Source organism: Pseudopipra pipra, chromosome 2, assembly GCF_036250125.1.
Source record: "Pseudopipra pipra isolate bDixPip1 chromosome 2, bDixPip1.hap1, whole genome shotgun sequence".
Taxonomy (NCBI): Eukaryota; Metazoa; Chordata; class Aves; order Passeriformes; family Pipridae; genus Pseudopipra; species Pseudopipra pipra.
The window spans coordinates 92421317-92436011 of NC_087550.1; the positions used below are offsets into that span (position 1 = coordinate 92421317).

General features: G+C 37.5%; 1 protein-coding gene across 5 annotated transcripts in view; it reads left to right on the top strand.

Moving 5' to 3' along the window:
• RASA3 (RAS p21 protein activator 3) overlaps nt 1–14695 on the top strand; it is a 130070-nt gene that overhangs the window by 26603 nt on the left and 88772 nt on the right. For all 5 annotated transcript variants that reach the window (XM_064646437.1, XM_064646438.1, XM_064646439.1 and 2 more), the window contains exon 2: nt 12512–12629. In XM_064646437.1, the coding sequence (XP_064502507.1) occupies nt 12553–12629 (77 nt within the window). In that variant the 5' untranslated portion in view covers nt 12512–12552. The remainder of the gene's footprint in view (nt 1–12511; nt 12630–14695) is intronic.

Sequence of the window (14695 nt, forward strand, 5' to 3'; positions counted from 1 at the left end):
CATTTTAAGAAAGAGAATGTCTTCTGTGTTGGTACAGCTCTTACTACTGCTGGACCTCTGCTACTGAAGTGAAATCAGAGCAGGTGTGTGCTGTGGTAGACAGAATTGTCGAACTGAAGACACTTATAAAACTTCGCAAATGTATTTCAGAGCAGTTGCCAGATATCCCTCTTGTTCATGTTTTCGAATTCCCTCATTTCTGCATAGATAAATTAATTCTGCTTTGTCACTAGTAGTAACTATGCAAAATATTTAACACTTCCTGAATACTTGACATGCAGTGTGACTCACCCCCTTTTCTGTAGCCGATATGACTAACTTGTAAATTGAAACCAGAAGACTAAAAGAAAAATAACATCAATTGAGTTTCAATATATTAACACTTTGCATAATTTAGGAAAGGAAGTAGGTCACTTTCCATTTTTAATACCTACCCACTTTATACTTTGCATAAAAACCCAACAGGATTGCAGACATTTCGTAGAAAGGTATACATTGCCCTGTAAATTCAAATTTTAATCATATGAACTTCTGTGGAAATTGTAAGGGAATATTGTAGTTTTGGCTTAGATGTTTCTTCAGAATCTTAGCTCCTTATAGCAAGTGTTGTATTTTTGGTGCATACAGCTACACTCACTTCTGAACTCTGTGATTTTGATCACTGCTTGAAAATAAGTGACTATACTCATCTTGTTGCTTGTTTTTCTGCAACGTTGTGCCTGTCTTATCTATACTCTGTGCTGAAGACTGAAGAAGTAAATGTTTTCTCTTCCTGTAGTTAGTGATGTTGGATAATCTAGCATTTGGTTCTCATCACATTGCCTGCACAGTGAGTCATGCTTTCTTCATTAGGTTTGTTTCTCAGGCCAGGATTCATGTGATGTTCCCCTTCTCTGGGCAATCAGATTAGTCACTGTTTGAAACCTTGTTTAAAAAGTAAATTGCACCACAGGTTGATGCCTTGCTTACCCATTACATGCTTGCCTGCTGCTTGGTGTTTGGGTTCAGCAGCATCATTATATTGAAGAATGTTTTATAGTCACAGTAACTGACACATTATTGGAGTGCCACTGAAATTAGCATATTAAATTTGGGACTTGTAGCACTAGCAAAGACTTGTAGATAAGACAGGTGAATTTTAAGTAGTTCAGTTTGCTGAAATACATCTTGCTTAAACTTGGGCTTCTTTCATTATACTCTTAGGAACAAAAAGCTACATTGCAGATATGGTAGTAGCTTGAACAAAAAGCTACATTGCAGATATGGTAGTAGCTTGAACTTTGTGAAGCATATAGATTTATAAAAGCAGTGGTAATAACAAAAATTGGTAACATGGATGGCCTCTTATCGTGATACTTGAATCAGACTTAAGGTGTTCAGGGCAGAAACTCTCCCTGCTGAATTATCTGTATCTGGAAGTGTTTGGAGCCAAGATTTGATAAAGGTTTCAAACAACTTTAGGACAGTAGCAGAGTTTCCAGCCCGTACGATGTGATGTGCTGTTATTAAGGCTGTTGAAGTTCTTTATCTTGGTGCCGGAGGATTTTAGGGGTGGTGGTTCAGGTTCATTGTGGTAAGTAGCAGTTTGAAAGACAAACTATGCAGAAAATGTGAGGTGGCCAGATCAGAAGTAGGGAAGGAGAGGGGAAAATCTATACTGAGTGGTTGTAAACACTTGACCTGGGCACTGATGTTAGCTGGCTAAGCTCCCTGTCTAGTCAATGGACAACTAGAGGAACTTGTTCAAATTATGATTCAGAAAAGCTGTTGTGTTCATGCCCTGAATCCTCTTATGCAGGAGTCTGTGTGACCAGTAGATGCTAATACAGGCACCAAAATTGTGCAAAATGTTGCATCTTATGAATATCCCCAGGACCAGTGTCTGATTTGTGCCTTCAGAGCAAGTTAAGGTTATGACACGGTGAAGGATTGGAAGTTGCTGAAATAAATGATTATAAAAACTGTCATAGTTTATAGATGAAAACTGGAGTAGAAGGAAAGATGAACTAATGTTCCACATTAAACTTTCATTTTGGCTCCTTTGAACAGCTTTATTTTTCATCTTGTAAGTTGTTAGCAGTGTTTTGACAGGCAAATGCTCATGAAGTAGGTGAAGGTACAGACCACTGTGGTAGAAAATGAGATTATCTGTAATAAGTCTAAATAGTGAGGAGTTTTTTTTTTTTTGTGAATCTTTTTGTGATGATCTTGTTCTCCCTCCAATTTTCAGCTTATTCTTATGGATATCAGGCAGTCACAGCCATTATAAGTATTAGTTATAAGTATTAGTTCAGATTGTTAGCTTTCCTTTCATTCTATGTGAGATAGATGCCTGTGGTGACTAAACAGATATGCTAGAATTCAACTTTGGATGAATTTTGTGGGTGTGGATGAGCAGCTCAGGGAATACCCAGCTTCCAAAAAACATTAGATTTGAAAAATGCTCAGCCTCTGGGTAATTACCTACAACCAAAATTTTTGAATCTTGCTCTTATTTCTGTGAGTATCCACTGAAATAAAACAGACCTGTGTTTCTTTGAAGTACATTTAATCCTGCTGCATTGGCTCTCCCTGGAAGACAACGTGACCCTGTATTTTGGCAGTTACTTTGGTGCAAAGATGGGTATGTTGGGTTACGTATACTGTGAGATGAGAACCTGACCCCGTGACTTCAGGTCAAACAAGAACAAGTGAATGCTTAGGTATTTGTGCGCGTGAACTTCATTTTCTTGAAAGATTCTTCCCCCAGCCACCACCACTTGGGAGACTGGGAACTTGGGTGGGGGATATCTTGTTTGTTTTTTACAGTTCGTTTTGCTTAATGCTGGTCAGTCAAGTCTCCTATACTGCTTTAGATTTGTGGGTAGAACTTTACAGCTTATATTTAAAAATAATCTGGTACACTGTCAGCAACTCAAAAACTTTCCAGGGCTTAAGATAGTGGTAGCTAGTTGTCATTTCCTCCCTGTACCTAGGTCAGTTCGTCTTCTGTATTTTTAAGTGAAAATTCATTTCAATAATGAGTCAGGAATCCTGTGCAGATACTTCTTTAGGAAGCCTGCTGACACAGCAAGTGGAATGTTTAGGATCTTGGATGATGGTGGTCCAGTTTTGTCCATGTGTGGATATTCTGTAACCAGCTGCTTCTAGAAATTCTTGGGCCAAACTGTGTGGTGGCAGTAGTTAAGGCAGTTGGGCTTCAGAGTAGGGACATGTTGTCCTCTTCCTTTCCATGAAGAAATCAATAGATTTTTAGATCAATTGCGGTGCATCCTTGCTCATTTGCAATCTTAAGAGTTTAGTTGCATAGCACTGCAAGCTGGCAAGTGATTGCTGTATTAGTGAAGCTCAAATACTTTTCAGCGTCTTAAAATGTCATAAGGAGAGATTTTATTGGTTTTGTTTTATTAATCGAACTGCAAGCTAGCAACAAGAAATTAGCATCATTTATGTAAATTCTTTTGGATTGTTGGCATATCTGTGCACTACAGGCTATTCAACAGTGAAACAAATTTGGTTTTAAAGCTCACCAGCATGGGAAAGTCACCTATAAATCTTACAAGGCACCAACCTTAGGAATGTCTAAGTGGGATTTATTTTTGTTTCACTCTATTGGAAAAAGTGCTATGTAAATGAAGGTACGGTAACTAAAGTAAAATGAATATTGTAGATGATTTTGATAATGTCCTAATCTGAGCATTATGTTCAGTACAGAGCTGAGTTTGCAACATAGCATTTGTCAGCCATCAAAGACTGCAGCTATAGAGTTGTGAGTTCCCTTTTTCATTCAAAAACCACCTCTAAACGCATAGACTGAGAACTGATCATGATCACACTTTTCTGAAAATAAAAGATTTCCTATTATATTGCTGTGCATAAGGTGCTCTTTGTGTGTGAAGGAACACACGAGGAATATGTGTACTAATGAAATATCAAGACTATGTCAAGTTCGAAGTATCTGTATTCTTGCCTGTTAGGGGGTTTAAGGGAAACTGCTAGTTACTGCAGGTTTGGAGGAGGATGTTTCTGAGTTTAGATCTTTACTTGGGGAAAAAAGAATTTGATCTCTTTGTAGCAAAATACCTATTTTCAGTGTTTTTGCAGGAAGGCTAAAATAAAGCAAATTGGGGATATTTTGAAACCTTTTTCTCTCCCTTATCATTATTAATTTTGTAATAGGAAGAGTGTTTTGAATGTGAAGGAGGACACTACTCCGTTAATTCCTAAATCTTAATTGGTTTTCAAGATTGACTTGAACTTCTGTGCTCAGATTCACTCAGTTTCTCTATAGCCAGGTTTTATTTTGGTTTACGCTGGATGGCCAAAGGACAGAACTGAACTTGATGTAAACATGATCCTGTGAAACTCTGCTTGGTGAAGATGTTTCTAAATAAGTAATTCTAAAGCAGGAGTGATTGTGGACTGCAGAATCTTTGGAGGAGACAGTTATAGTTGCTTAACATTGCCCGTAAAGCTTCAGCTTTTCAGCAACTACTCCTTTTATTACTAGTTTTTCATCTAAGCAAAATATAACCTTTGACAGATTTGTACTTTTCATGTTATTCTAAAAGTTTTTAGTGTCACTTGTGATAGAAGTGATTAGTGTCCTCGAAGAGATGGTGCATTCATTGCTTTTTCATTGCTTGTGTTTCTTTTTCACATAGCTATAGCTTTTTGATCTACAATTTAAAAATGTACATAAATAAAAATTGTCCCTTTTTTTGTCACATGGCTTTTGGTATCATTTGTGAATAATATAAATGAAAGCAGGTAAAAGTACTTATTTCCACAGAAACTTCTTTTTGCTTATGCTGATGTTTTTGAGAATGTTGCTTTTGTTCCTTACAATGACTAGGCTACTTACTACAGAGCGATCTTAAATTACCCTAAAGTACAAAGACTCTCAAAAGGGAGCATTTGAATTGTTGTTGTATTTTGTTGTTTGATGTTGTAAATCATTTGCTTGTATTTCCTGTCTCATACTGTTCTTCTAAAAATAGCCGAAATTGCTTGCTGTTTGCTCAGTGCAGCTCCATGATGGAATAGCCTGTTTTTTAAGTTACTTCCTCTCAGCTACTCTGCCCCTCCTGCAGCCTGAATCTCTCCCTCATGGCCTCCCAAACAGATGTTCAGTGACTTAAACTTTGCTGTGAGATGGTCTTTTATAACTTCAGGAAACTGATTTAAAAAAACAAACAAACAAACAGCAACCACCAAAGCAAACAACTCCCCCACCCAAAACCCCCCACATCTGAACAAAACCAAAAAACTTACCAAGGATTGCACAGAGGCACAGAGCAACCTGTAGCGAGTCCTTACAGTTCTGAAACTCATAGGAAAAACCTCATGAGTCTCTATCAAATGCAGCTGGGAAGTTACATGAGATGTGTCTTGATGCAAAGTACCATCTTCAAAACACAAGCTGAAAAGAAAAATAATATATGTGGAGTCGAGTTTTACATTGTGTCAACATAAAGAGACAGTTAGGTTAATTCATCAGTTTTTCTGTAGAAATGTGAAAAAAAAGGCACATCAAAGAAACTAAGAATGCCAACCCTAGAATGCCACAGGAAAACAGAATTTAAATGTAAACTCCGTGATAACTCCTTTTTCCTGGCAGTATCCTACTTTAAAATAATCTTTTCCAAATGTCCTTTAACACAGAATAGCTTCAGTCTTGTTGAAAAGCAGCTGGACTGTACATTTTTTTATTTTGTGGGATTAAGTTACTATTCTAAGGGAATCTTTAGAGAAACCTGATGCTTGCTGTTGACCGCAATGCTGGCAAGTGGCATGCAACCAGTTATATTAGAGTTGAGAATTATGCTTCTCCTCTTGTACAAACTAAAATCTTAATTTTGCAAGCAACTCTCATGGAACTTGCTTTATAGGCATCTTTCCTCTCAGCCCTGAGATTTGATTAACAGCCCTTGTGTTGAGAGCACTTAAGTACTTAAGATCATGACAAGATCTTTTGAGCCTTCTGAGTGTTCGTTCTTCTTACAAGAAAAGTGGGACTGTCAGCCTGCAGCTTCTCACCGCTCTGCAATGAAATATCCTCAGCTGCTTCTGTTACATACAGAAATATAACGCAAGATATTTGAACAGTTTATTGGACCTTCAAGGCTGGAAAAGGAAGACTGGAATGTCTGATCACAGTCATGTAGGAAAAAGGGAATTTGGCCACTAGCCATTCTGAGTAATAGGTCTGAGTCTGTTCACCACCCGGGCTGTGGCTGATTAGGCTTTGATATTGTTACAGCTGACAGAAATGTCTGTCTTTTGCTTTGTCAGAACAGGTTCCAGGCCAGAGGAAGATCTATGTGTATGAAGGTTCCTAACTGGTATGGACTAAGTTTAATCATGTGAGGGGAAAATGGTGGTAGTGTAGTAGTATGGCACTGGGTGTGCTGGTGAAGTGGATTGTGTAGAAGGGATTTTAACAGATGTCAAATGTTCCTATCACTAGGCTGTGAATAGAGATGTCAGCTGGTGCTGGTCTTCAGTTTCATGCCAAAAGATTTGGGGTTGTTGCTGCTTCCATGAAACCAAGAGGGTTTCCACATGATTCTCTTGTCTAAAAAGTTGTAATTAATGTACTGTGCTTTATCTCCCTGATGGTTACTTGCTGAAGCAACACTAGCTGTGGTACCAAGTTGCTCAGGGGTTGTTGGTAATGTCCAGGTCATCAGTGTTGTTTTGTTGACATAGTTCTTTCCCTGAGTCTTCTAATGTGATGACCATTTCACGTGGAAAGAGGCTGGCAGGCAAGGGCTTTTAGATTAAGAACAGGTCATCTAAAAATCTCATTTTCCAGATCATCAAAATCAGTTCACAGATGGCTATTTTTGACCTGGTTTAGAAATTGGATTTCAGAAATCCAGTGCAATCTGTCTCTCCGTGACAGCAAAGTTGTGTGTATGTGTGTGTACATAAATGCCTGTGGTTAAAGCAAAGAGAGATTGTTGGGAAAATAGTGTTTCTAGCCACATCTGTTTTAAAAAATATATAATTTTTTAATATCAATTTTCTTTATTGGATATTTATGAATTTCATGTGTTTTTCTTATTTAAAGACTGTGTGAACTATATACAGACCTGGAGGGAAGAGAAAGTTTTTAACACTTGGTGTATATTGCCCAGAAAGTATTTATTATTTTTAATTTACTACAAAAGTGCAAAAGAACACTAAGCTACTTACATAGCTCTATAGCTGCATGCTGGGTACACCAACTCTTGGGACTTCACTTTTATAATTTATTTTATTTTTATTGCGATTTTCTATTTGAAAAAGCAAAAATGAGTGGAAACTTTCCTTTCTGAGAGGTGCACATAGTATATCTACATATAGGAATTATATACAAATGTAACCGTATATTCTACATTCAAACATTACATTAATTTCGTATAATCATCACATTGGCTGTTCAGTAACAAAATTGGTTTGTAATGTGAATGGAAGTTTTTTTAACTATGACCACTATAGTATTAAAGAGGATTATTTTCTCAGTATATACTTACTGAGGTATTGCAGTCATATCCCTCCCCTTATCCCCACCTCACCCACAAAAAAGATGATTTTTCATTTGCAAGAAAATGAACCACTTTCTCAACATTCAACATTATTGCAACTGTTTACCTTCCATTTTAAAGTCATTCATAGGCACAGAATTCTAGGTATTTCTGCATTTTTTAGTTGACACAGAGTGGTATATGTATGTTTTAAGTAAAATTAAATATTAATTAGAAATTTGCTGGTATCTTTATATTTTACATATAATCTGGATTTTGTGCTTGAGGAGGTTTTTAAGCATAAATTATGATAGAGAATCAGAGCTCTGTGTGTATACACATTTTCCTTTTTCTGTTTTTGTTTGATCTGTGAATGTTGAAGCAATAATTCTTTTCAGAGGACAGAGAACTTGAAAGGAGTGCGTGAGATAATTTTTCCAGATTTCCAGCATCTCTATTGAGATAGAGAGCTTAAAGGAGAACAGGAGAAGCTCTTCATTCTTGACATACATCAGTGTTCTGTTTTTGTTCCTGACATGCTTCCCTACAAGCTTCTTTGGAGAACATTTTCCTGAATAGGGCAGAAACAGACTGGATTGTTGTTGGTTTGCATATGAAGCCATTTTCAGATTTTAAGTATTTTGTTTCTACTCAAGTCTATCAGTATGCTCCCTGAAGTCAAATGCTGTGGCATTGAAAGCTCAGCTGCTTTTATTGGATTTATTTTTTGGAGGTAGGTTTTTGTTTGCTTGTTTGTTTTCTGAAATAGTTTGGGAAAAGGTTCTCTCATGGCATCTTGATAAAATCAAATACGTTGCTGCTAGGGAACAGGAAGCTAAATTGGTTGATGCACTACAAAGTCTTTGTTAATGCATTCAGATTGGCAGATGTCTGCTGGTGACCCAATACTTAGCAGCACAAGAGCAGGAAATTTTGTTCTAAAAGGTAGAAATAATACCTGTCATGCATTCTCTGCTTTTCAGAAAGTTGCATTTGGGGAAATATGTCAAAAGCAAAGCTGGCACAGTGGCAAGTATCTAAATTCAGTTAAAAATACTAGAAGCTTAAAAAAATTTTACGTGGCAAAACCTTAAGGAAATGTATGTATATTGGCTTATTCCTAAAAGCATCTTCAAAGTTTTTTTCCTTCCTACCAGTTATGCTCCCAGGCATCTAAGCAGTGCCCTTCCCTGCCACATATGCAGGAGAGCCCTTTTTTCTTGCTTCCCTTTTATTGCCAGTGTTTTAGCAAGGCAGGAATATGCAACATTGGAAAGAACAAGGAAGATTAATATGATTTTGAGGTTTTTCCTTCCTCTTTTTTCCAGCCTGTTGCATTCCCTGTGCCTAGCTCAAGCTAAGCTGTCTGTGCTGCCATGGTAGTCTATTTCTGCATTGTAGTAACCCAATATTTATGAGGAGAAGATAGCAAGCCAGTGATGTATTCAGAATTGTATAGTCTATTTTTTAAGACTTGTCCAAAATACCCAATGTTAACTTTTCCGTAGCTGAAATCAGCTTTGCTAGATTTAAGTACTTAGTGCTAAATTGAGTTCATCACACAGTTAAATTAGGACCCATGTATATTAGAAGTACAGGGATAGAGAGAAAAGCTATTGCCAGCTTGAACAGATTATTCTGCTACTGTGTCTCCAAATGAAGCCTTATGCTCCAAAACAAAGTGCTTGTGTATTCTAAATTGTCGGGGTCTTAGACATCTTAAGAAACATTCTGTTTCTTCTTAGTGGAAGTGGAAAACTGAAGGTTTTAAAAGCGAGTGTATTGACCTTTCATCTGCAAACCCTTTTAAAGTTCTCTAGCATACAGGTACTTCACCTGGAGTATGGAGATGTGGGGTAAAAAGCGGACTTGGCTTTTGAAAATACAATTGTTGAAGATGCCTCTTCTACACAGATAGGTTAAGTGATTAAATTCTTGCTCAGAATAACTGAGCTCATCAGCTCTAGATGTTGAGAAAATGGAAATAGTGCATGACTGTATCATGTATTCTGGGCTTTCTTTTTTTTCATTTCAGTAGTAGCAGAACCAAAAAAATACGGATCAAGTTCAACTTCATTGTAGATGGCAAAACAGTGCCACAGAGGGAACTTTTTTGTCTTGGAGGAATCTAAAGAGCAACTGAAGCTCTAACAGAGCACATTTGTTGACATAAAATGTCTGGCTGGAGAGTTGAGTCTTTAGCTATGCTTGAAAGCTTGACAGATTTTTCTTATCTGCTCGGTGCTGGAGGAATCTAAACAGCCATTGACTGCCAGTATCGGGAAGAAACAGTATTTTTTGTGGGTTTTTTTTTTTGGTGTAAGCTGCTACTCAAGTCAGTAACATGATTAATATATTGGGTTGGTCAATTAATCCCTTGTTCTCAGTGATTTCTCAGGGTCTTTTTCTAGTTTGAAGAAAGAAATTACTGTAAAATGTCCTTCCCCTCTATCTTCCCTCTGTGCCCCACTTTGTAACATTGTGATGGTGGTGAACTTTAATTTCCTGTACAGACTGTGCAGTCAGTCTTTTTCTGGTGGTGCTAAATAGTGTCTTCTGTCACATTGCATTTAGGTTTCAATATTGTGGGCTTTTCTACTCTAAGTCTTTTAACAAAGAGGAAAATTGGGTTTTCAAAATACGGTTCTTACAGAGTGCTCTGACATAACTAAATATTACCTTTAAGCACTTAAGTGAATATTGTGCACATCAAAAAACTGGAAATCAAGACAACAAAATCTGGATTTGTTTTCATGTGTGTGCATTCATGAAGTAGGAAGTGGAAGAGTGCAGAAAAAGGGAAGATGTTATTTTTTTGGTGTAATTTTGAGCTTGAAAAGTTTTGTCCCTGTCTCTTGGAAGAACTGTGAGAATAGTGTGCCAGCCCCAGAGGAAGACTTCCTTATTGTTCTGTTATTGAAATGCTTCCTGTTGACAGTCTTTCTCTTTGGGGAACTTTACCCAGTTATCCAGAAAAGAGGGTGGTTTCATGTGACTTTAATGTGAGAAAAAGTTAAGAGAAATTTGATTGCCTGGGGAGAGGAGGCAAACCTTGAGACCTCAGTCTGTGTGAGAGTAGTGCTTTTGATTTGTAACTTGCCTGAACTCAGACTAAGAAGAGTAAAACTTTAAGGTTTGCTATGGCAGGATAGACTTAGTGCAGACTGAGCGAGCCATGAATAATCCTCAGTATATTTTTGTCTAGAGCTGCTGCAGTTAAACTGTTGCTAACACTGCAGCTTAGTTGAAAGCCACATTGGGCATGCCAACAGATGTTCCTGTCACACCTTTGACTTACAGTGGAGACAGCTTTTTTTAATGCAATGTCTCACAACTCTGAAGGAAGTGGGAAGAATGCTATCAATTTGTATCAGCTAAGCTGAGAGAAAAAACTTATTTAGAAGAACTCTGAAGTGAGGCATTACTGTCTGAAGCAATAGTTTCAAGACCCTTTCCAGGACCTCTTTCTATATGCTCCATGGTTAGCTTTAGAAAATGTGTGCATGTACGGTCACCCATATACAAGCCATTTGTGAGAAGTGTGGATGTGTGATGTTTCCAAGGGCATGTCATGAGTTGGTTAGCAAAAGTGTGTGAACGGAGTGCTAGAAAGAGATCACAGGCAGGAAGACATGGAGTCCTGTGTCACTTTGTGCTTTTCCTTTAAAGGCTGAGGATGCAGGTTGTCTGAGTCTTTCCTTGCTGTAGGTCTTCAATATTTACATGCATCAGATTGCTATCGAACAAATCTGCAGAAAGGAAAAAGTATGTCTTTGCTGAAGATAGGGTTGAAAAAAGCAAGGTAACTCTGTTAATAGTATATAGCTATTTGAGAGCTGGAGACTGGGAAAGCATGTGTCTAGTAAAGTGCACTTAAGCTGAGCTGCAGACATCCAATAAAAAGTTACATTTGTTACCGTCATTTAGAGTTTCCTTCTGTGTTGGCAAAGAAGCCTGTGTTCCCTTGGTCTGTGCATTTTTGGGTTTAGTTGTATTCCTTGTATTTTTACCAGGAGAGAGTGATCTGGTTCCCAAAGTATGTGCTAATAATCTCCGGGTACTGCGAGAGTGATGGTAAATAAGACTACATGCATTCTAGACTTACATTTAGTTCTGAGTTTGGTCTTTAGAATTAAGTCACTCATGCACATAGTGGTAAGGTCCTTTAGCAAAACTGTGAGGGGCATTGCCCAGTTTCCTGTCTTGAGAGTTTTGATTTTATCAGTCAGCCAAAGAAATTTAGTGCTCAACTTTGATTATTAATGGATATGTAGAGGAGAAAAACAGTGGTTTTATTCTTGTTTCATACTCTTGTGTTTTGTATTCTCTTGGTTACCCTTAGTTCCTTAATCCTATCTCTTTTGTTGTTGTTAAATACAGGATACATACTTAGTTCTTGCTGCAGTTTTGAAATGAATGTTTATTATGAAGAATATTCATGACTTGCATGGTACCTTTGTGCAAGGACCTTAGGCAGCTTCACAAGTGCTAGTTACCCCATCAGAGTGCTTTGGGGTCCAGCTTGTGATTTAAGGCTGTTGACTGTAACTAAAGTGACTGTTTTCCATCTCCCCATCTGTGGAGAGTAGTGGAGCTAGGGGTCACTCCTCGTTTGCTGTGTTCTGGTCATGTCATTAGGATAAAATCTATATAGAAAAGCTTGATTACCATGTTGTATGGTGTTCCTGGTACCTTATGGCAACACAAGCATGGAAGGAAGAAGTATGTATCCAAATACATATGAATAAATTGGATGCAACAGATGGTTGAGTTGTTGCTGGCTACTGCTGAGCTCTAAGCGCAGCGACTGTCAGGAGCTGCTGCCTTGGAAACAGAGTACTGCTACAAAGTTTAATGGGGACTTCACATTTGAGAAGGAAAATACAACATAATACTTCCCTTTAGCCATATTGCTGACACTGTGTTAGCTGACAGATGACTAATGTATGGATAACTTTTCAGTATGTAATCTTTCTGGCTTTTTTCTTTCTTGTCTTTAGGCGAAGCTAAAAATCTTCCCACATATCCGGGGCCAAACAAGATGCGGGATTGCTACTGTACTGTAAACCTGGACCAGGAGGAGGTTTTCAGGACCAAAATAGTGGAAAAATCATTATGGTAACAAATACATGTATAAATGTTCTGTTAACTCTTCTTATTCTCTGTTGACTATGTTTGTGTAATGTTCCAAAGATACTTTCTTGAGGGGACGAGAGGATGAATATGATTCTTTTTCCACTTTTAAGAGCACTAGTGGTAGAACTAGTAACGTCATGATTCCTGTCTGTATTGAAGGGAAACTGTCTTCACCAAGGCAACCCATATTAATTCTTTTCCTAATAATGTACAACCAGTGCTCCTTTCTTTCTGCAATATTTGTTTTGAACTTCCCTAAGCTTCTGAAATCTCAACTTAGAAGGAGCACTGAACTCTATTTTGCATCTGTCTGTGCTTAGAATTTTGCATTGGTCTGTCTATCCTAATGGGGGGAGTTAGGGTTTTTATTTTTTTCCTGTCAGGAGGCTGCAACTGAAAGGAGAGGTTTTGAACATAAGATGCTTGTCTGATTATCTTGAACACTTCCTGTGAGATTGCAGAAGTCAAATGTTGAATGAAACAGAATGAGAAGCATGTAGTAAAAATTAAAATGCTTTCTCCTGGAAATCCCTATACATAAAAAAATTTTAAAATTTAAAACAGTATTTAAAATTAATATTTAAGTATATAATTTTAATATATATTTAGAAATATATGTATTCTGGTAAGCAAGGCTTTTTTTTGAGTGGAGGGAAAAGTAACACCAAGGAACAATCAAGTTTATAACTTTTCTCTTAAGAGATAACTCTCACTCTTTTTCCAATTTGAGTAATAAGTCAGGAATTTGCTATTTGTCTTGTTATTGTGAATAATTTACTTCAGGAAGTAGCTCTAGACCTCACTGCCAAGCCCTCAGAAGTACCTGACACATTCAAGAATGTGAGTGGGCTTTATTTTCCTAAGTCTCTTTAATTGTTCTTTCACGTAAATTTTTGTCATCTTTAAGCCTTTATCCCTCATCTGGCATTCTGATATGGTGCACTGGGGTCTGTAAGGAACATTTTTTTGTATCTTGAGGAATTTAAATTGGCTAAACAGTGGTTTTGACTGGTGATGCTAACACTTTCCTATTTGTAGGATACTGTATTAGCAAAAAGCAAAAATTGGCTTTTATGCCTTCTTCCTCACCCCATAGCTGGTATGTAGTATCCCTAAATCTATTGTCCTTGAACCAATTATTCTCTAAAGGTGGTTTTGTAACTCATAAATTCATTCCTGTGTGGCCTTTTTCTGGATGATCATTAGTGCTTCACAAGGAAACGGAGGTTGGGAAGTGACGATGTGTGAGAATAATTGATTTCATTTCCTTGAACTAATCCAAGCATTTTTCTGTTGAAAAAATAAACTCTTGGTAGGAGAAATAAGCAACAAGTGTCATTCCTTCAGTGGGAAAAATTCCATCTGTTTTTACATATCATTATAAAGCTGGAGAGGTACACTGAGGCTGTGCAGAACTGGAAGCTTTCTGGTTTCCTGGGGAGCTAAATTCTTTTTGTTAATTGAGGTGAATTCAGAGGAGAACAGCACAATCATCAGAGGCCTGGAAAACATAACTGATGAGGAAAAGTTAAAAGATTGAAATTGTTTAACCTGGAGAAGAGGGATGAGAATGGACATAAGTATGTAAATAAAAAAATTAAACAAAACAAACAAACAAAAAAGACAAACAACCCCCCCACCAAAAGAAAGGGTGAGGGAACTGATCTGTCTGTCCAGTACGGATATTACAAGTAATAATGAACTTGAATTTCAGTGGGGAAGGAAGTTGAGGTTAAGGTTTATTGTGAAGAAAAATCTTTCTATTGTTAAAGATCCTGAAGTGCTAGAGTAGGTTGTTTTGGTTTTTCTGTATTTGTTGGTGATGGCTTTTAATAGGTTCTATATAATCAGTTCCAACTAAATAATGGGGATCTTCCAGCTTTGAAACGGTGGTGGACCAGATGACCTCTCAAAATCCCATTATGGACCTATTTTCTTTGATCTAAGGGTTGACTAAAGATCATCTCCTTGGTCATTCTTTCTTCTCCTGGTGAATCCAGTTTTAGTGGGAGTTAGCTTTCCCCCTGTGCAAGCTTCTATTTTCAAAT